Source organism: Salmo salar, chromosome ssa27 (assembly GCF_905237065.1).
Source record: "Salmo salar chromosome ssa27, Ssal_v3.1, whole genome shotgun sequence".
Classification (NCBI taxonomy): domain Eukaryota; kingdom Metazoa; phylum Chordata; class Actinopteri; order Salmoniformes; family Salmonidae; genus Salmo; species Salmo salar.
This window is the reverse complement of record NC_059468.1, coordinates 42,415,274-42,439,504: the sequence shown is the minus strand read 5'-3', so window position 1 is coordinate 42,439,504 and position 24,231 is coordinate 42,415,274. Positions and strand designations below refer to the sequence as shown.

Below are 24,231 nucleotides of genomic sequence, written 5' to 3'. Positions count from 1 at the left end.
TCTCTCTCTTCATCTCCCTCCCCCTCTCTCTCTTCATCTCCCTCCCCCTCTCTCTTCATCTCCCTCCCCTCTCTCTCTTCATCTCCCTCCCCCCTCTCTCTTCATCTCCCTCCCCCTCTCTCCTTCTCTCTTCATCTCCCTCCCCCTCTCTCCTTCTCTCTTCATCTCCCTCCCCCTCTCTCTCTTCATCTCCCTCCCCCTCTCTCTTCATCTCCCTCCCCCTCTCTCTTCATCTCCCTCCCCTTCTCTCTCTTCATCTCCCTCCCCCTCTCTCTTCATCTCAGTCTCCTGCTCGCTCTACTCGCCCCTCTCCTTCTTAAATCACAGTGGGTATTCAGACACTGCTGTAGATGCAGCAATGAGGAGGGGGAGTGAGAGCAATTTTCATTCTACGGACTGATCTTTAGCGCAGCTATGTGTATACTAGAGCCGGACATACTGAAACAATCTCCAAGGATGATTTGTTCAATTCCTTCTGGCCTGAATCAGAATGCAAATGTCTTCTTCTGTCTGAAAGATAGGCCCTTGCTGCGACAGTCAGTATGTCATTGTTCAGACAGGTCTAAGGGTCAGTGTCATTGATCAGATAGGTCTAAGCACTGGTTGCCTGGGTTACAGTCAGCTCTAGGGAATAGGGCATAGTCTAACAGACTAACCACTGATTTGCTTATCTGGTAGTATAGGGTAGTAACTTCCTGAACTAGCCAGCGCTCCGCTCTGGTGGCGACCTCCTGAACTAGCCAGCGCTCCGCTCTGGTGGTGGCGACCTCCTGAACTAGCCAGCGCTCCGCTCTGGTGGTGGCGACCTCCTGAACTAGCCAGCGCTCCGCTCTGGTGGTGGCGACCTCCTGAACTAGCCAGCGCTCCGCTCTGGTGGTGGCGACCTCCTGAACTAGCCAGCGCTCCGCTCTGGTGGTGGCGACCTCCTGAACTAGCCAGCGCTCCGCTCTGGTGGTGGCGACCTCCTGAACTAGCCAGCGCTCCGCTCTGGTGGTGGCGACCTCCTGAACTAGCCAGCGCTCCGCTCTGGTGGTGGCGACCTCCTGAACTAGCCAGCGCTCCGCTCTGGTAGCGACCTCCTGAACTAGCCAGCGCTAGGCATCTGCCAGCGACCTCCTGAACTAGCCAGCGCTAGGCATCTGCCTAATAAACCTCACGTCTTTCTCATCCTGACATAATCAGCGGCAGGACAGGCAGACGTTCCTTGCCGAAATACCTCACTCAGGCTCTGATTCAGTCAAACAGGAAGGTTATTTTTCATGTTCTGACGCCTGACCCGTGTCATCCTATGAAAGGTGTCTAATGCCCACTCAGAGACTGTGCTCTGGATGTGATATTACGTAGGTTTGACAACCCAAAAGACAACAGAAACCAGCTGGTGTCACACTATGTCTCACTATCTAAATGGCCTCCCGTGCTGTGTATCAACAGGGAGAGAGAGTGGAGGGTGTGTGTGTGTGTGTGTGTGTGTCTCAGAGGGGGGAGGTGGATCGTGAATAAGCGCCAAACAGAACAGCGCAAACAGGAAAACAAGAGGTGGATCGTTCCACCTCAAAAAGCACAAGAGGATTTCCACATCCACAATCTCAGATTGTTCTGAAATCATTCACTGTTAGAAACAAATGCAGTGCCTTCAGAAAGTATTCACACCCCTTGACTTATTCCACATTCTGTTGTGTTACAGCCTGAATTTAAAATTGATTAAATTAACACAAAATACCCCATAATGTCAAAGTGGAGTAGTTTGTCGACATTTTTACACATTTAAAACTGAAATGTCACATTTAAAGCTTAAATGTCTCAAGTCAATAATTATTCAAGCTCTTTGTTATGGCAAGCCTAAATTAATTGAGATTTTTTTTCTTAACAAGTCACATAAGTTGCATGGACTCACCGTGTGAAAGTGTTTGACATGATTTTTGAACGACTACCTCATCTCTGTACCCCATTCATAAAGATAATTGTAAGGTCCCTCAGTCGAGCAGTGAATTTCAAAACACAGAATCAACCACAAAGATCAGAGAGGTTTTCAAATGCCTCGTAAAGGGCACCTATTGGTACAGTACATGGGTAAAACATTTTTACAAAAACATTACAAAAATTAAAAAGTGACTATCCCTTTGAGCATGGTGAAGTTATGAATTAGACTTTGAAAGGTGCATCAATAACTCAGTTGCCAGAGAGGAAGGAAACCTTTCTGGATTTCACCATGAGGCCAATGGTGACTTTAAAAAAATAGTGACAGAGTTCAATGGCTGTGATAGAGCCCCACTGTGAAGGTGTCATAAGACCCATAAAACCTAGGGGTCAAACAGGGAAATGGTTCCAAACGTTTTTCTACCATTCATTTAACCCGAAGGGAATTTTAGTAACACTTTTGTGTGGGCTTACCGTGGCGTGACGTTTTGATAACCGTTGTTGTTGTGTTCGGTGGGTTCCTGCCTGTGCTAGACTAGTTGTTCTCTGGCTTACTAGTCGGCAAAACCTGGCTTAACCCGGTCAAGTCCGGTTTCTGTGCAATCCTCAGACACTCTAAAAAAGGCAACCAAACTTGTTTCATCATTCTACATTACGTAATTAGCCCATGAAGGTCAGCCATCATTACACACCAATGAGATGAGCGGTGTTAACTTGAGTGACAGTGTCTTGGTCCAATGACCACCTATCGTTTTGAAACAAAGCTAGCTAGATAGCCAATGAGCCAGTGTTCATTCTAAAGGCGAAAGCGAACAGGATGAACGGTAGTTTACGTTACGCAGCGGTTCGTTCTCTTCTAATAACTTTTAAAAACTGAAAAAGTAAAACATAGCAATAAGAGTGCTAAAGCTAAATCAAAGTCCAAGTATACAAAATTGGATGAGATTATTGCAGAAATTGACCGAGAGAGTGACACGGAACGAATGGATGAGGACTGAGTTAACACAGTTTTGATTCCAGAGCAGAATAAAATGTTTTGGGAAGGAAACTATCCACTTTTAGATCAGTAAGAAAAATATGTTTTTGCTTCTTATGCTAATGGAGTTGTTTATATGGTTGCATATTCATGAGATTTTACAGACATACATAACCTGATGTATACAATGTATTAGCATAGCCTATGTGTATGTGATGTTGGCCATGTATTAGCATAGCCTATGTGCATGTGATGTTGGCCATGTATTAGCATAGCCTATGTGTATGTGATGTTGGCCATGTATTAGCATAGCCTATGTGTATGTGATGTGGGCCATGTATTAGCATAGCCTATGTGTATGTGATGTGGGCTATGTATTAGCATAGCCTATGTGTATGTGATGTGGGCTATGTATTAGCATAGCCTATGTGTATGTGATGTGGGCTATGTATTAGCATAGCCTATGTGTATGTGATGTGGGCTATGTATTAGCATAGCCTATGTGTATGTGATGTGGGCTATGTATTAGCATAGCCTATGTGTATGTGATGTATACAATGTATTAGCATAGCCTATGTGTATGTGATGTTGGCCATGTATTAGCATAGCCTATGTGTATGTGATGTTGGCCATGTATTAGCATAGCCTATGTGTATGTGATGTTGGCCATGTATTAGCATAGCCTATGTGTATGTGATGTTGGCTATGTATTAGCATAGCCTATGTGTATGTGATGTTGGCTATGTATTAGCATAGCCTATGTGTATGTGATGTGGGCTATGTATTAGCATAGCCTATGTGTATGTGATGTGGGCTATGTATTAGCATAGCCTATGTGTATGTGATGTGGGCTATGTATTAGCATAGCCTATGTGTATGTGATGTGGGCTATGTATTAGCATAGCCTATGTGTATGTGATGTGGGCTATGTATTAGCATAGCCTATGTGTATGTGATGTGGGCTATGTATTAGCATAGCCTATGTGTATGTGATGTTGGCTATGTATTAGCATAGCCTATGTGTATGTGATGTTGGCTATGTATTAGCATAGCCTATGTGTATGTGATGTTGGCCATGTATTAGCATAGCCTATGTGATGTTGGCCATGTATTAGCATAGCCTATGTGTATGTGATGTTGGCCATGTATTAGCATAGCCTATGTGTATGTGATGTTGGCTATGTATTAGCATAGCCTATGTGATGTGATGTGATGTGATGTTGGCTGTGACATACATTGGCTGTGGTGTTGAGTGTCTTATTGCCCATTGGTCCACATATTTCATTGTAGTGATTGTGTTCCCCATACAGTGCAAGTATTTAGACCCCTTCCATTTTTACACATTTTGTTACGTTACAGCCTTATTCTGAAATGGATTAAATCGTCCCCTGAATCTACACACAACACCCAATAATGACAAAGTGAAAAGAACTGAAATACCTTATTTACATAAGTATTCAGACCCTTTACTATGAGACTCTAAATTGAGCTCAGGTGCATCCTGTTTCCATTGATCATCCTTGAGATGTTTCTACAACTTGATTGGAGCCCACCTGTGGTAAATTCAAATGATTGGACATGATTTAGAAAGGCACACACCTGTCTATATAAAGGTCTCACAATGACATTGCTTGTCAGAGCAAAAACCAAGCCATGAGGTCGAAGGAATTGTCCGTAGAGCTGCTGCAGAGCGCTTAGGACCTCAGACTGGGGAGAAGGTTCACCTTCCAACAGGACAACGACCCTAAGCATGCAGCCAACGCAATGCAGGAGTGGCTTTGGGACAAGTCTCTGAATATCCTTGAGTGGCGCAGCCAGAACCTGGACTTTTCTGGAAAATAGCGGTGCAGCAACGCTCTGCCTTCAACCTGACAGAGCTTGAGAGGATCTACAGAGAAGAATGGGATAAACTCTCCAAATACAGGTATGCCAAGCTTGTAGCATCGTACCCAAGAAGACTCGAGGCTGCAATTGCTGCCAAAGGTGCTTCAACAAAGTACTGAGTAAAGGGTCTGAATACTTATACTTAAGTAAATGCGATATTTGGAAACATTTCTAAAAACCTATTTTTGCTTTGTCATTATGGGGTATTGTGTGTAGATTGGGGGGGGGGGCAATTTAATCCATTTTAGATTAAGGCTGTAACATAACAAAATGTGGAAAAAGTCAAGGGGTCTGAATACTTTCCAAATGCTCTGTTTAATAGGATGTGTTGTGTATTGATGCAGGGCTCACCCCCTGCTAAAATAAAGGTTAAAGTAGTGATGCAGGGCTCACCCCCTGCTAAAATAAAGGTTAAAGTAGTGATGCAGGGCTCACCCCCTGCTAAAATAAAGGTTAAAGTAGTGATGGCAGGGCTCACCCCCTGCTAAAATAAAGGTTAAAGTAGTGATGCAGGGCTCACCCCCTGCTAAAATAAAGGTTAAAGTAGTGATGCAGGGCTCACCCCCTGCTAAATAAAGGTTAAAGTAGTGATGCAGGGCTCACCCCCTGCTAAATAAAGGTTAAAGTATTGATGCAGGGCTCACCCCCTGCTAAATAAAGGTTAAAGTAGTGATGCAGGGCTCACCCCCTGCTAAATAAAGGTTAAAGTAGTGACCGGACCTCTGGCAGTCTATGGGGGTACCACAGGGTTCAATTCTCGGGCCGACTATTTTCTCTGTATATAATCAACGATGTCGCTCTTGCTGCGGGTGACTCCCTGATCCACCTCTACGCAGACGACACCATTCTGTATATATCTGGCCCTTCTTTGGACACTGTGTTAACTAACCTCCAGACGAGCTTCAATGCCATACAACACTCCTTCCGTGGCCTCCAACTGCTCTTAAACGCTAGTAAAACCAAATGCATGCTTTTCAACCGTTCGCTGCCCGCCCGTCCGGCATCACTACTCTGGACGGTTCTGACCTAGAATACGTGGACAACTACAAATACCTAGGTGTCTGGTTAGACTGTAAACTCTCCTTCCAGACTCACATCAAGCATCTCCAATCCAAAGTTCAATCTAGAATCGGCTTCCTATTTCGCAACAAAGCCTCCTTCACTCACACCGCCAAACATACCCTCGTAAAACTGACTATTCTACCAATCCTCAACTTCGGCGACGTCATCTACAAAATAGCCTCCAACACTCAGCAAATTGGATGCAGTCTATCACAGTGCCATCCGTTTTGTTACCAAAGCCCCTTATACTCTCGTCGGCTGGCCCTCGCTACATATTCGTCGCCAGACCCACTGGCTACAGGTCATCTATAAGTCTATGCTAGGTAAAGCCCCGCCTTATCTCAGCTCACTGGTCACCATAGCAACACCCACCCGTAGCACGCGCTCCAGCAGGTATATCTCACTGGTCATCCCCAAAGCCAACACCTCCTTTGGCCCTTTGGCCTTTGAACGAATTGCAAAAATTGCTGAAACTGGAGACTTATTTCCCTCACTAACTTTAAACATCAGCTATCTGAGCAGCTAACCGATCGCTGCAGCTGTACATAGCCCATCTGTCAATAGCCCATCCAATCTACCTACCTCATCCCCATATTGTTTTTATTTACTTTGCTGCTCTTTTGCACACCAGTATCATTACTTACACACCATCATCTGCACATCATCATCTGCTCATCTGTCACTCCAGTGTTAATTTGATAAATTGTAATTACTTTGCTACTATGGCCTATTTATTGCCTTACCTCCTCACGCCATTTGCACACACTGTATATAGACTTTTTCTATTGTGTTTTTGACTGTACGTTTGTTTATGCCATGTGTAACTCTGTTGTTTCTGTCGCACTGCTTTGCTTTATCTTGGCCAGGTCGCAGTTGTAAATGAGAACTTGTTCTCAACTAGCCTACCTGGTTAAATAAAGGTGAAATAAAAAATGAAAAACGCAGGGTTCACCCCCTGCTAAAATGAAGGTTAATAAAATAAGTAAACTTGAGTTCTAACTGATTTTTTTTTAAATCATGGTAGAGACTCCGATGGCCTCTGGGACTCCAAAGACACCACATTCAAGTCCTCCATCCCCCAGTCATTCAAATGTAGGAACTGGTTCTTCCAGTCTGACCCCTGCTGCTGTCTCTGGCTCCACACCCACCCCTGCCAAAATACATAACTGCAGACCTGAATGTGCCTCAGGGCCAAAAGAGCACAGCAGGGAGGCGTCGTTGTACTCTGTGCCACAAGCAATCTCCCATCACCTGCACTACTTGTGTTGTTACCCTCTGCTTCACAGCAGAAAGAGACTGCTATGGGACTTGGCATCAGCAGCACAATCTTGTTTAGAGGACAGTGGGTGTTCTAAATACTCTAAAATTATCTTTTTCACTTTGTGGTTTGTGCACCTATGACATTAGATCAGTGGTGGCTGCTAACGTGGCTCTTATTTGCCCGAGTGGCGCAGCGGTCTGACACGGAACCCAAATCGGCTGCGCGGGTCGTGCATAAATGTATTTTGTCCCCCTACACCAAACGTGATCACGACACGCAGGTTAAATATATCAAAACAAACTCTGAACCAATTATTCATTTGGGGACAGGTTGAAAAGCATTAAACATTTATGGCTATTTAGCTAGTTAGCTTGCACTTGCTAGCTAATTTGTCCCATTTAGCTAGCTTGCTGTTGCTAGCTAATTTGTCCTGGGATATAAACATTGAGTTGTTATTTTACCTGAAATGCACAAGGTCCTCTACTCCGCCAATTAATCCACACATAAAACGGCCAACCGAATATTTTCTAGTCATCCCTCTTCCTTCCAGGCCTTTTCTTCTCTTGACTTTATATTGCGATTGGCAACTTTCATAAATTAGGTGCATTACCGCCACCGACCTCGTTCGTCTTTCAGTCACCCACGTGGGTATAACCAATGAGGAGATGGCACGTGGGTACCTGCTTCTATAAACCAATGAAGAGATGGGAGAGGCAGGACTTTCAGCGCGATCTGCGTCAGAAATAGAACTGACTTCTATTTTAGCCCTTGGCAACGCAGACGCTCGTTGGTGCGCGCGAGCAGTGTGGGTGCAATATTTCAATAACAGATTTCTAAATTTATTTTGCAATGCTTGTGCATGTGACGCGAGCGGTGTGGTCAAGCCTGTAAGGCACTGCATCTCAGTGCATCTCACTGCATGCGGCGTCACTATAGACAGACCCCCTGGTCGCGATAGTGCAGACCTAGCGACCGTTATCGGCTGCCTAGGCTAAATAAATGTATACGGTGCCTAAATAAAGTATTCATACCCCTTAACTTACTCTACATTTTCTCCTCTGCTTAGCTCTATTCCATTTATTTTTATCCTAAAAACAATTCCCTAGTCCTTGCCGATGACAAGCATACTCATAATAGGATGCAGCCACCACCATTGTACTCAGAAGTGTTGTTTTGGATTTGCCCAAAACATAACGCTTTGTGTTCAGGACAAAGTTGATTTCTTTGGCATATTTTTTGCAGTTTTACTTTAGTGCCTTAAAATATTTTTATTCTGTATAGGCTTTCTTTTCACTCTGTCATTTAGCTTAGTATTGTAGAGTAACTACAATGTTGTTGATCCATCCTCAGTTTTCTCCTGTCACAGCCATTAAACTCTGTAACTGTTTTAAAGTCAACATTGGCCTCATGGTGAAATCCCTGAGTGGTTTCCTTCCTCTCCGGCAACTGAGTTAGGAAGGACACCTGTATCTTTGTAATGACTGGGTGTATTGATACACCATCCAAAAGTATAATTAGTAACTTCACCACAAAGGGATATTCAATGTCTGCTTTTTTTTACCCATCTACCAATAGGTGTCCTTCTCTGTGAGGTATTGGAAAACCTCCCTGGTCATTGTGGTTGAGTCGGTGTTTGAAATTCACTACTTGACTGAGGGACCTTACAGATAATTCGATGTGAGGGGTACAGAGATGAGGTAGTCATTACAAAATCATGGTAAACACTATTATTGCAGAGTGAGTCCATGCAGCTTATTATGTGACTTGTTAAGCACATTTTTACTCCTGAATTTAAGGCTTGCCATAACAAAGGGGTTGAATACTTATTGACTCAAGACATTTCATATTTTTTATTATTCATTTGTAAACAATTCTAAAAGCATAATTCCACTTTGGCATGATGGGGTATTAGGCCAGTGACACAAAATCTCATATTAAGCTATTTTACATTCAGGCGGTAACAACAAAATGTGGAAAAGGTTATGGGGTGTGAATGTAACAGAGTTGCTTCTGTCCCTCTCCTCGCCCCTACTTGGGCTCGAACCAGGGACCCTCTGCACACATCGACAACTGCCTCCCACTAAGCATCGTTACCCATCGCTCCACAAAAGCCGTAGCCCTTGCAGAGCAAGGGGAACAACTACTTCAAGGTCTCAGAGCGAGTGACGTCACCACTTGAAACACTATTAGCACGCATCCCGCTAACTAGCTAGCCATTTCACACCAGTTGCATGAATACTTCTGCTGTCTCAGCCACTGCCTGTCATCAAGGGAGTACCCCAAGGCTTGATCCTAGGCCCCACACTCTTCTCAATTTACATCAACAACACAGCTCAGGCAGTAGGAAGCTCTCTCATCCATTTATATGCAGATGATACAGTCTTATACTCAGCCGGCCCCTCCCCGGATTTTGTGTTAAATGCTCTACAACAAAGCTTTCTTAGTGTCCAACAAGCTTTCTCTACCCTTAACCTTGTTCTGAACACCTCCAAAACAAAAGGTAATGTGGTTTGGCCATCAGATTTGCCACCAATGCTCCTTATAGGACACATCACTGCACTCTATACTCCTCTGTAAACTGGTCATCTCTGTATACCTGTCGCAAGACCCACTGGTTGACACTTATTTATAAAACCCTCTTAGGCCTCACTCCCCCCTATCGGAGATATCTACTGCAGCCTTCATCCCCCACATACAACACCCGTTCTGCCAGTCACATTCTGTTAAAGGTCCCCAAAGTGTAACCGATGTCGTCAGTTGTTGATGTGTGCAGAGGGTCCCTGGTTTGAGCCCAGGTTGGGGCGAAGAGAGGGACGGAACCTACACTGTTACAAAAGCACACACACATCCCTGGGTCGCTCCTCTTTTCAGTTCGCTGCAGCTAGAGACTGGAACGAGCTGCAAAAAACACTAAAACTGGTCAGTTTTATCTCTTCATTCAAAGACACAATCATGGACACTCTTACTGACAGTTGTGGCAGCTTCACGTAATGTACTGTTCTCTCTACCTTCTTGCCCTTTGCGCTGTTGTCTGTGCCCAATCATTTTTGTACTATGTGTTGCTGCCACGCTGTGTTGCTGCCACGCTGTGTTGCTGTCACATGCTATGTTGGTCTTAGGTCTCATTATGTAGTATTGTGGTGTGTCTCCTCATGATGCGTTTTGTCCTATATGTTTAATCCCAGCCCCCGTCCCCCGCAGGAGGCCTTTTGGTAGCGCGTCATTGTAAATAACAACGTGTTCTTAACTGACTTGTCTAATAAAATGCATTGCAGGTGTGTAAACCATATCAACACCTGGCAGAAATAAACAATATGGCCACTCTGATGCAGGATGTCTCCAAAAGCTTGTCCTTGGGTGCGACAGGAAAGTATAGCTTTTATTATCACCATAGATTATGGAATTATAAATACAAATATTTGTGTATCCAATGCAAATGTATCCTAACCACTTAGATATGTTCACCTTAGGTAATAATGCAAATAGGGGAACCTAGATAGTAATCAAAAAGCCTAGTGGGACCAAAAATGTATTAAGATTTTGACAGACATTGTGTTGTTTACCTGTGCTGTCTTGGTGGTGCAATGTAACCGTTCCATCTCTCAGAATCCGTACATCTCCAGGTCCTTCTATCCTTCTCGTCAAATCCCCAACAGATGAGCCAGAAGTCTTGGAATTTGTCTTCCGGTGTTTCCGCGCTAAAGTTCTGCAACATTGGTAACAAACAGCCCACGCCTGCTCTTCGTTGATCGGCTGGCTGTACAATGATAAAATCTCCTCCAAGGAAAGATCCTCCGATCCATCGGCGATGTCCATGTTCATGTCCCAGGAGTTCAGATACTGGTCAACGCGGATATCTTGGAGAAGCGTTGGTGAGATTAACATTCCGTCCCCGGCCGTTAAGCCATCTAAACAACATAATATTATATCCACGTAAATAATGGCAGTCTTCGAGAGAGAAAAACATATATCTATATAGCTGTATGAGAAACGCGTGTTGTTACTGAAAAAGAGATGGTTACGGCCGTATTCCTCAACAGTGTTTCATCCACTGATTTCACGTACAGGGGTTTATTATGGCCGCCAACACAGAGGAAGAAAAGCGAGAGGATTTACTCCGCCCAAAATCTGTCTCCGTGAGCTAAAACCTTTTTGCATTGGAGGTTTGCGAGAGAGTGTCGAATTACGTGAGGCTTATTTGATCGAATAGACTGTTCGTAATGTTTGAACTTTTACAAATGTACTGATATAAGTGGATGCAGGTGACATTTCGGCAACTTTGAGGAAAACGACTCAGTTGTGCGTATCTGTCCTGTCAGTGGCTACAATGGGCCCACCTGATCTCACTTGCCTTAACTCTTTGAGGACATGTAGGTAGAGCGGTCCCTCGGCTTTCTTGTCAATATAATAGATCATCTTTGACGCCAGTGATGGCATGTGCCGCATGGTCTCAGAGCCTACCAGATATTCTAACGTTTTCGTTTAACAACGAATAACATACATTGATTAACAAAACAAACAAAAAAGCTACACATGACTTAAACAACGTACAAACAGCGGTGTAAAAAGTACCCAATTCTCATACTTGAGTAAAAGTAAAGATACCTTCATAAAAATGACTCAAGTAAAATACTACTTGCGTAAAAGTTTTAAAGTATTTTAAACAAACCAGATGTCACGATTTTCTTGTTTTTTCTTTTATTTATGGATCGCCAGGGGCACACTTTAACACTCAGACATAATTTACAAACGAAGCATGTGTGTTTAGTGAGTCCTCCATCAGAGGCAGTAGGGATGACCAGGGATGTTCTCTGTTTAGTGAGTCCTCCAGATCAGAGGCAGTAGGGATGACCAGGGATGTTCTCTGTTTAGTGAGTCCTCCAGATCAGAGGCCGTAGGGACGACCAGGGATGTTCTCTGTTTAGTGAGTCCTCCAGATCAGAGGCAGTAGGGATGACCAGGGATGTTCTCTGTTTAGTGAGTCCTCCAGATCAGAGGCAGTAGGGATGTCCAGGGATGTTCTCTGTTTAGTGAGTCCTCCAGATCAGAGGCAGTAGGGATGACCAGGGATGTTCTCTGTTTAGTGAGTCCTCCAGATCACAGGCAGTAGGGATGACCAGGGATGTTCTCTGTTTAGTGAGTCCTCCAGATCAGAGGCAGTAAGGATGACCAGGGATGTTCTCTGTTTAGTGAGTCCTCCAGATCAGAGGCAGTAGGGATGACCAGGGATGTTCTCTGTTTAGTGAGTCCTCCAGATCAGAGGCAGTAGGGATGACCAGGGATGTTCTCTGTTTAGTGAGTCCTCCAGATCACAGGCAGTAGGGATGACCAGGGATGTTCTCTGTTTAGTGAGTCCTCCAGATCACAGGCAGTAGGGATGACCAGGGATGTTCTCTGTTTAGTGAGTCCTCCAGATCACAGGCAGTAGGGATGACCAGTGATGTTCTCTGTTTAGTGAGTCCTCCAGATCACAGGCAGTAGGGATGACCAGGGATGTTCTCTGTTTAGTGAGTCCTCCAGATCACAGGCAGTAGGGATGACCAGGGATGTTCTCTGTTTAGTGAGGCCACCAGATCAGAGGCAGTAGGGACGACCAGGGATGTTCTCTGTTTAGTGAGTCCTCCAGATCAGAGGCAGTCGGGAAGAGCAGGGATGTTCTCTTGATAAGTGTGTGAATTGGGCCATTATTCTGTCCTGTTAAGCATTCAAAATGTAATTTTATTTAGCAATGTAGTGAAGTAAAAGTATTCAAAAATATCAATAGTAAATTAAAGTACATATATCCCAAAAAATGAATTAAGTAATACTTTAAAGTACTTTATACCTTGCATTGCGTACAAAGACTTACAACATACATACATCTACATTTTCTTCAGCACCTTATCTGTGAACCATGGCAGGTAGCCTAGTGGTTAGAGCGTTGGACCAGTAACCGAAAGGTTGCAAGATCAAATCCCCGAGCTGACAAGGCAAAAATCTGTCGTTTCGCCCCTGAACAAGCCAGTTAACCCACTGTTCCTAGGCCATCATTGAAATAAGAATTTGTTCTTAACTGACTTGCCTAGTTAAATAAAAGTAAAAAATAAATAAAACATCCAAATATGTCATCCTTTTGAACCAAAATGTTGTTCTCCATCAGTGGATTATGATAAATAGATGTTGTTATAGTTTAAGGTTCATCATACATGTGGTTTTTTTTTATTGAAAAGGAAAATAGATGATTGGTAACTATCTGGTTTATCTATAAATATCTGGTTTATCAATATCTATAAATATCTGGTTTATCCATATCTATTCTGATTGGTTGTTGTGATAAATATCTGGTTTATCCATATCTATTTTGATTGGTTGATATGATAACTATCTAGTTTAACAATATCTATAAATATCTGGTTTATCTATAACTACCTGGTTTATCCATATCAAAAACTACCTGGTTTATCCATATCTGTTTTGATTGGTTGATATGATAACTATCTAGTTTATCCATATCTATAAATATCTGGTTTATCCAGACAGACAAAGGTAGTGTATTTTTATTAATTATTTTATTCCACCTTTATTTAACCTGGTAGGCCAGTTGAGAACAAGTTCTCATTTACAACTGCGACCTGGACAAGATAAAGCAAAGCAGTGCGACATAAACAACAAGACAGAGTTACACATAAACAAACATACAGTCAATAACACAATAGAAACAATCTATATACAGTGTGTGCAAATGAGGTAGGATAAGGGAGGTAAGGCAATAAATAGGCCATAGTGGCGAAATAATTACAATTTAGCAATTAAACACTGGAGTGATAGATGTGCAGAAGATGAATGTGCAAGTAGAGATACTGGGGTGCAAAGGAGCAAAATAGATATGTATGGGGATGAGGTAGTTGGATGGGCTAATTACAGATGGGCTATGTACAGGTGCAGTGATCTGTGAGCTGCTCTGACAGCTGGTGCTTAAAGTTAGTGAGGGAGATAAGTGTTTCCAGCTTCTGAGATTTTTGCAGTTCGTTCCAGTCATTGGCAGCAGAGAACTGGAAGGAAAGGAGGAAATGGCTTTAGGGGATGACCAGTAAAATATACCTGCTGGAGCGCGTGCTACGGGTGGGTGCTGCTATGGTGACCAGTGAGCTGAGATAAGGCAGAGCTTTACTGAGCAAAGACTGATAGATGACCTGTAGCCAGTGGGTTTGGCGACGAGTATGACGCGAGGGCCAGCCAACGAGAGCATACAGGTCGCAGTGGTGGGTAGTATATGGGGCTTTGGTGACAAAACGGATGGCACTGTGATAGACTGCATCCAATTTGCTGAGTAGAGTGTTGGAGGCTATTTTGTAAATTACATCGTAGAAGTCAAGGATCGGTAGGATAGTCAGTTTTACGAGGGTATGTTTGGCAGCGCGAGTGAAGGAGGCTTTGTTTTGCGAAATAGGAAGCCGATTCTAGATTTAGATTGGAGATGCTTAATGTGAGTCTGGAAGGTGAGTTTACAGTTTAGCCGGACACCTAAGTATTTGTAGTTGTCCACGTATTATTCATTATACTTGTCCACACACGTATTCATTGATGTTCAGGGGCTTTTCATCAGATAGATTCATGGTGAGGGTTGACATTATTGAACTAAAAACAGAGGAAATACACTACATGGCCAAAAGTATGTGGGCACCTGCTCATTGAACATCTCATTCCAAAATCATGGGCATTAATATGGAGTTGGATCCCCCCCTTTTGCTGCTATAACAGCCTCCACTCTTCAGGGAAGTCATTAATATGGAGTTGGTCCCCCTTTTGCTGCTATAACAGCCTCCACTCTTCAGGGAAGTCATTAATATGGAGTTGGTCCCCACCTTTGCTGCTATAACAGCCTCCACTCTTCAGGGAAGTCATTAATATGGAGTTGGTCCCCCCCCTTTGCTGTTATAACAGCCTCAACTCTTCTGGGAAGGATTTCTACTAGATGTTGGAACATTGTTGCAGGGACTTGCTTCCATTCAGCCACAAGAGCATTTGTGAGGTCGAGCACTGATGTTGGGCGATTAGGCCTGGCTCACAGTCGGCTTTCCAATTCATCCCAAAGGTGTTCAATGGGGTTGAGGTCGGGGCTCTGTGCAAGCCAGTCAAATTCTTCCACACTGATCTTGACAAACCATTTCTGTATGGACCTCGCTTTGTGCACAGGGGCATTGTCATGCTGAAAGAGGAAAGGGCCTTCCCCAAACTGTTGCCACAAAGTTGGAAGCACAGAAACATCTAGAATGTCATTGTATGTTGTAGCATTAAGATTTCCCTTCACTGGAACTAAGGGGCCCGTACCATGAAAACCAGTCCCAGACCATTATTCCTCCTCCACCAAACTTTACAGTTGGCACTATGCGTGTGGGCAGGTAGCGTTCTCCTGGCATCCGCCAAACCCAGATTCGCCTGTCGAGCTGCCAGATAGTGAAGCTTGATTTATCACTCCAGAGAACGCGTTTCCACTGCTCCAGAGTCCAATGGCGGCGAGCTTTACACCACTCCAGACGACGCTTGGCATGGTGCATTGTGATCTTAGGCTTGTGTGCGTCTGCTCGGCCATAGAAACCCATTTCATGAAGCTCCTGATGAACAGTTATTGTGCTGCAGTTGTTTTCAGAGGTAGTTTGGAACTCGGTAGTGAGTATTGCAACCAAGGACAGCTTTTGTAGCCTACCACTTAGCGGCTGAGCCGTTGTTGCTCCTAGATGCTTCCACTTCACAATAACAGCACTTACAGTTGACCGGGGGGCAGCTCTACCAGGGAATCAATTTGATGAACTGACTTGTTTGGAAAGGTGGCATCCTATGTCTGTGCCACCTTGAAAGTCACTGAGCTCTTCAGTACAGGCCATTCTACTGCCAATGTTTGTCTATGGAGATTGCATGGCTGTATGCTCGATTTTATACACCCGTCAACAACTGGTGTGGCTGAAATTGCCTAGTCCACAAATGTGAAGGTGAGTCCACGGACTTTTGGCCATGTAGTGTACATACTGTAAAAATACCCACTGGCTACTGACGTGGAAACAACGTTGATTCTATGGGTGCCCAGTGGGTTCAGTTGAATTAATGTGTTTTGACACTTCATTCAAAAGAGGAGCCATTTTTTTTTCTCCACTGCATCAACTGGTACAACCAACCCTTCATCATGGACAAGCCATTACCCATTACTGTGACTGAGGCAGAAATGGCTCCCTATTATTTCCTATGTAGTACACTACTTTTTTTTCATCAGAGTCCTGTGGGCCCTAGTGCACTATATAGGGAATGTGGTGCCATTTTGGATGCACCCTGGGTTCCACTAGAAGTCAGACATTTAATTAAAGTAAAGATATTTATGACCTAAAGGATTGCCTTTTCCCTCCCTATCTTTTAAGGAACAATCATACTCCACCTAATAGAAAGGTCTATTTAGTTGTGTCCAAATAAGCTACCGTAGAAAGATGGTCAATCACCAAACCCTCTCAAGCATAAAGGGTCTCTCCACCATCTACTGGACAGGTGACACAGTATTGTTATCCAACCATCATGGTCCATTCACATCAAGCACTCCTGTCGTGTTGAACTCACAGGCCCCATTCCAATTCTTTTTAAAGTGCACTCTGTCTTCCTTGGACTCCCGAGTGTCGCAGCGGTCTAAGGCACTGCATCTCACTGCAAGAGGCGTCACTATAGTACCTGGTTTGTATCCAGGCTGTATCACATCCAGCTGTGACTAGGCGTCCCATAAGGCAGCGCACAATTGGCCCAGCGTCGTCCGGGTTTGGCCGTCATTGTAAATAAGAGTGTGTTCTTAACTGGCTTGCGTAGTTAAATAAATACAATTTCTCCCTTCCTTTTAAGTAATCACTGATTTGGAGAGGTGTATGCAAGGGCCCCCTACACATAGATAGGATATAGTGAGGTTCCCTGTGAGGGCATTGGTCCCCATGGGGCTGCAGAGTTCTAATTGCATGTTTTGGACATGTGATGAATGTTTGCAGAGAGACGGACACGAGTGATTTTTAATTTTCTGAAAGAAGATGAGGTTGAATGTCTCCACTGTGATGGGAAGCGTTTGAACCTGAGTCCACTGAATGGCCGGTAAGGGTTAAAGAAGCAGAGATTGTAGGATAAGAGCTGTTCAACATGTCTCTTATGCTGAAGCGGTGAGAGTGGTTTGGCTGCCATGGAGACATCGCTGTCCATTGCTCGGGCAGTGACGTCCTCTCAGGTCTCTGGATCTGCTGAGGGCTGCGAGTAAACTTGATTGATGATTATTTTGTTTTGTATGTTTGTTTTTTTTCCTCCATTTCCCTAAAACCCTGCCAAAGAAGGTGTACGCAAGGGCTCCACCAGATGACCTTTCACCTCTCCAGCCATTTAGAAATTGTAATTAGTGATTATTACTTCGAGGAAGGAAAGATAAGCCTAGGATTGGATGAGGCCCTTTGTTTTGTGTAGGAAAAGAGCCCAAAAAAACCAATCAGTCATCAACAAAGATTGCTTGGTCAGATGAAACCACTTTATGAGGCTCAGATGGTTCAAACACATGCAGAACACACATACTGGAATACACAGCTGGCAAAAACTTCAAATTAAATGCATAAAAACATGTCATACATTTATTTCAGAAGCTTGTCCTGAGATAGCAGAATGGTAGAGGACTTTGTCCACTGATTAAAACCACTAAAACCCCATTACAGAGCAGCTAGATTAAAACCCCATTACAGAGCAGCTAGATTAAAACCCCATTACAGAGCAGCTAGATTAAAACCCCATTACAGAGCAGCTAGATTAAAACCCCATTACAGAGCAGCTAGATTAAAACCCCATTACAGAGCAGCTAGATTAAAACCCCATTACAGAGCAGCTAGATTAAAACCACTCTAAAACCCCATTACAGAGCAGCTAGATTAAAACCCCATTACAGAGCAGCATCCCATTACAGAGCAGCTAGATTAAAACCACTCTAAAACCCCATTACAGAGCAGCTAGATTAAAACCCCATTACAGAGCAGCTAGATTAAAACCCCATTACAGAGCAGCTAGATTAAAACCCCATTACAGAGCAGCTAGATTAAAACCACTCTAAAACCCCATTACAGAGCAGCTAGATTAAAACCACTCTAAAACCCCATTACAGAGCAGATAGATTAAAACCACTCTAAAACCCCATTACAGAGCAGCTTAAAACCCCATTACAGAGCAGCTAGATTAAAACCCCATTACAGAGCAGCTAGATTAAAACCACTCTAAAACCCCATTACAGAGCAGATAGATTAAAACCACTCTAAAACCCCATTACAGAGCAGCTTAAAACCCCATTACAGAGCAGTTAGATTAAAACCCCATTACAGAGCAGCTAGATTAAAACCCCATTACAGAGCAGCTAGATTAAAACCCCATTACAGAGCAGCTAGATTAAAACCACTCTAAAACCCCATTACAGAGCAGCTAGAATAAAACCCCATTACAGAGCAGCTAGATTAAAACCACTCTAAAACCCCATTACAGAGCAGCTAGATTAAAACCCCATTACAGAGCAGCTAGATTAAAACCCCATTACAGAGCAGCTAGATTAAAACCCCATTACAGAGCAGCTAGATTAAAACCACTCTAAAACCCCATTACAGAGCAGCTAGATTAAAACCCCATTACAGAGCAGCTAGATTAAAACCCCATTACAGAGCAGCTAGATTAAAACCCCATTACAGAGCAGCTAGATTAAAACCCCATTACAGAGCAGCTAGATTAAAACCACTCTAAAACCCCATTACAGAGCAGCTAGATTAAAACCCCATTACAGAGCAGCTAGATTAAAACCCCATTACAGAGCAGCTAGATTAAAACCCCATTACAGAGCAGCTAGATTAAAACCCCATTACAGAGCAGATGGATTAAAACCCCATTACAGAGCAGCTAGATTAAAACCCCATTACAGAGCAGTTTATCATATTCACAATAACTAAACTCAACAAGGAATCAGGGTCTGTATTCATCAAGTGTCTCAGAGTAGTATTGCTGATCTAGGATACGTTTTTAGATAATGGGTAAGACTATATGGGAAAGGGGAGACCTGATCCGAGAACAGCACTGCTACTCGGACACACTTTATGAATACGAGCCCAGAGGAATAAGACAATATTATTGTATAGGCACATGCGGGATATTTATATTTAGTTGTAAAAGCCCCCTGTAGTCGTCGGTGGACAGCACTTTTGGTCTAACGATAACATGCCATTTAGCAGGCGCTTGTATCCAAAGTCGCTTAGTGTATCTATTGTGTATCTAGCTGCGTTTAGTAATGCCAGTACTTACACGCTAGTGTTGCTGGGTATTAGAATAGTCCGCCGGAAGCCGTTTGTCAGGTAACAAAATTAAAATTTCAACTTACTCTGTCGATTTTTTTTTTTTTGTCTGTAGGCTTGGTCCTTATGCAGGGGAGAATGAGAGAGGAAAAACATCTCATGGAATGTACTATAACTAAACAGACTTCCCAAACATGGGTCTGTTGTGGGCCCGTACAGTTCCTCAGAGGTCAATTTCTCTCCGCTTACCTCATGTCAAAATAAAAGTCGCCCACAAGTTCTTGCGTTTTTTAAATTTTGTGCAGGTATGGCACACACGCAGGACTTTTATTTTTGACATGAGGGAAGCGGGTCCACAACAGACCCAGGTTTGGAATGTAAATTGATATGCTATTCGACGCGTTTTCTCAAATTCCTCCCTGTATTAGGACAGAACATACAGACAATCAACAGAGTAAGTTAAAATTTAACTTCTGGCTTCCGGTGGACTATTCCGTTTTCATGCAAGCTAATTCCCAGCAACACTAGTGTGTAAATACTAGCGTGTATACACAGCTAGCATGTATACATTTTACATATGGTTGTCCCCATCGGGAATCATACCCACGACCCCTTGGTGTTGCAAGACGCTAAGCTCTACCGACTGAGCCTCACAGGACCACACACACACACGTGTTTTTAACTACCTGTAAATACACACCATTCAATCATTCATTGGCTTCCCACTCACCCACTCTGTTTCACCCAGTTCACCCATCCATCCATCTGCAGTTCACCCATCCATCCATCTGCAGTTCACCCATCCATCCATCTGCAGTTCACCCATCCATCCATCTGCAGTTCACCCATCCATCCATCTGCAGTTCACCCATCCATCCATCTGCAGTTCACCCATCCATCCATCTGCAGTTCACCCATCCATCCATCCATCTGCAGTTCACCCATCCATCCATCTGCAGTTCACCCATCCATCCATCTGCAGTTCACCCATCCATCCATCTGCAGTTCACCCATCCATCCATCCATCTGCAGTTCACCCATCCATCCATCTGCAGTTCACCCATCCATCCATCTGCAGTTCACCCATCCATCCATCTGCAGTTCACCCATCCATCCATCTGCAGTTCACCCATCCATCCATCTGCAGTTCACCCATCCATCCATCTGCAGTTCACCCATCCATCCATCCATCTGCAGTTCACCCATCCATCCATCTGCAGTTCACCCATCCATCCATCTGCAGTTCACCCATCCATCCATCTGCAGTTCACCCATCCATCCATCTGCAGTTCACCCATTCACCCAGCTCACAGTTCATCCATTCCAGAACCTTCTGCACCTCCTCCACATGTGTAATCGATGTCTCTGTGTGAGGGTGAGAGGGAGGGAGGGTGAGAGGGAGGGAGGGTGAGAGGGTGCATTGGGGTGAAGCAGGGGCTGAAGCAGGGTGAGGCAGGTGGTCATTTCAGCTGAACCAAATTGAAGCTCATTTACTTTATTTCTACACAATTTAAAAATTCTAAAAAGCAAATTGGAGAACAGCTAAAAGAAGCCAAAGACATCTTAACTCTGCACTGTTTTGAGAAAACGTTCCCTGCAGCTGTGTGCGCTCTTCATAAAGCCAGCCAGACATACAAACAGCCTTCCCTCCCACTCCCTGCCCTCCGCATGGTCCTAAAGTCAGTCCAAATACCCACTAAACTGCATTTGCCTTTTTACTGGGGATTGGACTGATTTTAGTAGCCTATTTTAAATAGTTGGCGTTAAACTAGGGTATGTCTGCCTTACCCAATTCACACCCCTGGGGTGAAGATAAAGAATGCATCCCAAATGGCACTCTATTCCCTGCATAGGGCACTGCATAGGGCACTGCATAGGGCACTGCATAGGGAATCGGGTGCCATTTGGGACACAAGCAACATTTGTCACCAGGAATCAGGGCTTGTCTGTAACCCTCCAGGCCTATTCCAGCTCCACCCTCCAAGCCTATTCCAGCTCCACCCTCCAGGCCTATTCCAGCTCAACCCTCCAGGGCTATTCCAGCTCAACCCTCCAGGCCTATTCCAGCTCAACCCTCCAAGCCTATTCCAGCTCAACCCTCCAGGCCTATTCCAGCTCAACCCTCCAGGCCTATTCCAGCTCAACCCTCCAGGCCTATTCCAGCTCCACCCTCCAAGCCTATTCCAGCTCCACCCTTCAAGCCTATTCCAGCTCAACCCTCCAAGCCTATTCCAGCTCAACCCTCCAGGCCTATTCCAGCTCAAGCCTCCAGGCCTATTCCAGCTCAACCCTCCAGGCCTATTCCAGCTCAACCCTCCAAGCCTATTCCAGCTCAACCCTCCAGTCCTATTCCAGCTCAACCCTCCAGGCCTATTCCAGCTCAACCCTCCAAGCCTATTCCAGCTCAACCCTCCAGTCCTATTCCAGCTCCACCAGACAGTGGATCATCATTCTCCAGCCTCCTTTGGCTGTTTTCACCTTTCATCACCGGCCTGACTGAGTGGGACGGTATCCCCACTGACAGACTGGACCGCTTTAGACGGAGCAGGCACCTCCTTAGATGCTCTTCTTCTGGACTCCTTTTTTGTTTGCTGTAAAAGGACAAGAGAAGATTTCACCCTAACAGTCATAGACATGGAGGCTTCAGTTTAGTATTACAGACCCTGTACAGTAGTATAGTTTAGTATATAGGCCCACACTGTCATCTTGAGTTGCACTGATTCATTAATAAACCACCCATGTTATATAGGCTACTATATGGTTTAGATAAATACTGAGCAGACAAAACAACAAGTTATATATGATAATCCCACCACTCCTGTTTAATCCTGATTGTTAGGACACTGGTTTCATTGATTATGACAATCATCATCTGATTGTCAGGAGACTACCCGTTTGGTATGGACATACAGTGAGGCCTATATCGTGGCAGGACCGCCAGTGGTTGGGTCCTGAGCTGGTGAGGGTCTGCTTCCCACACTGGGTCCCTGTGGTCACCATCATCCTCTTCTCCTTCTGAATACCCTCCAGCCCTTTACCTGAAGAAGAAGAATCCACCTTTCAGCAGGACATTAACCTAAAACACAGGGCCAACTCTACACTGGAGATGCTTACCAAGAAGACAGTGAATGTTCCTGAGTGGCCAAGTTTATCTACTTGAAAATCTATGGCAAGACCTGAAAATGGCTGTCTAGCAATGATCAACAACCAATTTGACAGAACTTGAAGAATTTAGAAAATAATAAAATGGGCAAATGTTGCACAATCCAGGTGTGGAAAGATCTTAGAGACTGACCCAGAAAGACTCCCAGCTCTAAGAGACTGACCCAGAAAGACTCCCAGCTCTTAGAGACTGACCCAGAAAGACTCCCAGCTCTAAGAGACTGACCCAGAAAGACTCCCAGCTCTAAGAGACTGACCCAGAAAGACTCCCAGCTCTAAGAGACTGACCCAGAAAGACTCCCAGCTCTTAGAGACTGACCCAGAAAGACTCCCAGCTCTTAGAGACTGACCCAGAAAGACTCCCAGCTCTTAGAGACTGACCCAGAAAGACTCCCAGCTGTAATCACTGTCAAAGGTGATTCTACAAAGTATTGATTTAGGGGTGTGAATACTTAATGTAAATTACATTTCTGCATTTCATCTTCAATAAATTTAAAACAATTTCTAAAAACATGTTTTCATTTTATCATTATGGGTTATTGTGTGTAGATGGGTGAGATTTTTTTTTAAAATATTGAATCCATTTTAAATGAAGGTTGTAACATGTACTTTGCTGTCTAGGTAAATCACAGAGAAGTAGGGGATTACATATCAATACAAGGTGGCAGAAGTAGTGAGATTATAACCTTATGTAGTTTGACTGTACTGTACATGAAAACAGATTGGGGCATTGAGAGACTGACCCTTTGTAACAGAGGTGGATTGAAACAATCTTAACCACACAGTTCATATGGGCCATCTCAGCACACTGGTGTGAAGATGATTCTGCATACAGTATTACTTATTATTGACCCGTCTTTATCCAATACATTTACACCAAATTGCCGCTATTCACCATGACAATGAACGGATACATGATATACTCACTGCCTCAATTAAAAAAAAGTATCGGGAAACTACAGTGGGTTTATACAGCAGTATAATAGACAAGCTACATGATAGCAGCTACCCAACCCAACATGCGTATTTTTCAGCTTTAAATCCAGAATATTTTCCACAATCACGACACTTCTTACTGTTGATAGTAGAAAGAGCAGCCTCGGCGTCTGTATTGGTGAGCCATGTCGACTCGGTTTCTCGGGTCCAGCTTTCATGATACCTCGGTTCGATTATTGTGTCGGACCGGCTTCCTCCACAACCCATCAGAATATCATCCACTGCACCGCTCGCTTCAAAGTGTCAATTTTTACTGACACACAGCTGTCCACGAAATGCCCGTTAGATTCATCTAGGCTAAAGCATCTTCCATTACACCGTTTGCCTCTATCCACCGCGAAGATTCTGCGCTTTGCAGCACCGCATAGCTCACAGAATGGTTAGTGCTATCCCAGCCTAGTCTCATACACCAGACGTAACATAGTAAACGTAACTCCGGGACACTAAAATGATACTGACAAAAATACAAACTAAACATGTAAAGTGTTGGTCCCATTTTTCATGAGCAGAAATAAAAGTTACCAGAAATTTGTCAAACGCCAAAAAAAATGTGTTACTCTCAAATTTAGTGAACAAATTTGTTTACATCCCTGTTAGTGAGCATTTATCCTTTGCCAAGATAATCAATCCACCTGACAGGTGTGGTATATCGAGAAGCTGATTAAACAGCA

At 44.0% G+C, this 24,231-nt stretch overlaps 2 protein-coding genes across 4 annotated transcripts in view; both read right to left on the bottom strand.

Annotated features, from left to right (window-relative positions):
• The window catches only part of LOC106589129 (protein spire homolog 1), a 111,473-nt gene extending 100,298 nt beyond the window's left edge, over positions 1-11,175 (bottom strand). For all 3 annotated transcript variants that reach the window (XM_014178832.2, XM_045709471.1, XM_045709470.1), the window contains exon 1: positions 10,664-11,175. In XM_014178832.2, coding sequence (XP_014034307.1) covers positions 10,664-10,985 — 322 coding nt within the window. In that variant the 5' untranslated portion in view covers positions 10,986-11,175. The remainder of the gene's footprint in view (positions 1-10,663) is intronic.
• Positions 11,176-12,696: 1,521 nt separating this feature from the next.
• Positions 12,697-23,950, bottom strand: LOC106589127 (brain and acute leukemia cytoplasmic protein). The gene is made up of 4 exons (XM_045709473.1): positions 23,641-23,950; positions 22,313-22,440; positions 21,881-21,993; positions 12,697-12,794 (listed from the first exon to the last, which is right to left on the bottom strand). The coding sequence occupies exons 1-4, from the start codon at positions 23,765-23,767 to the stop codon at positions 12,785-12,787; spliced, it is 378 nt and encodes a 125-aa protein (XP_045565429.1). The 5' UTR covers positions 23,768-23,950; the 3' UTR covers positions 12,697-12,784.
• Between the last annotated feature and the right edge of the window lie 281 nt (positions 23,951-24,231).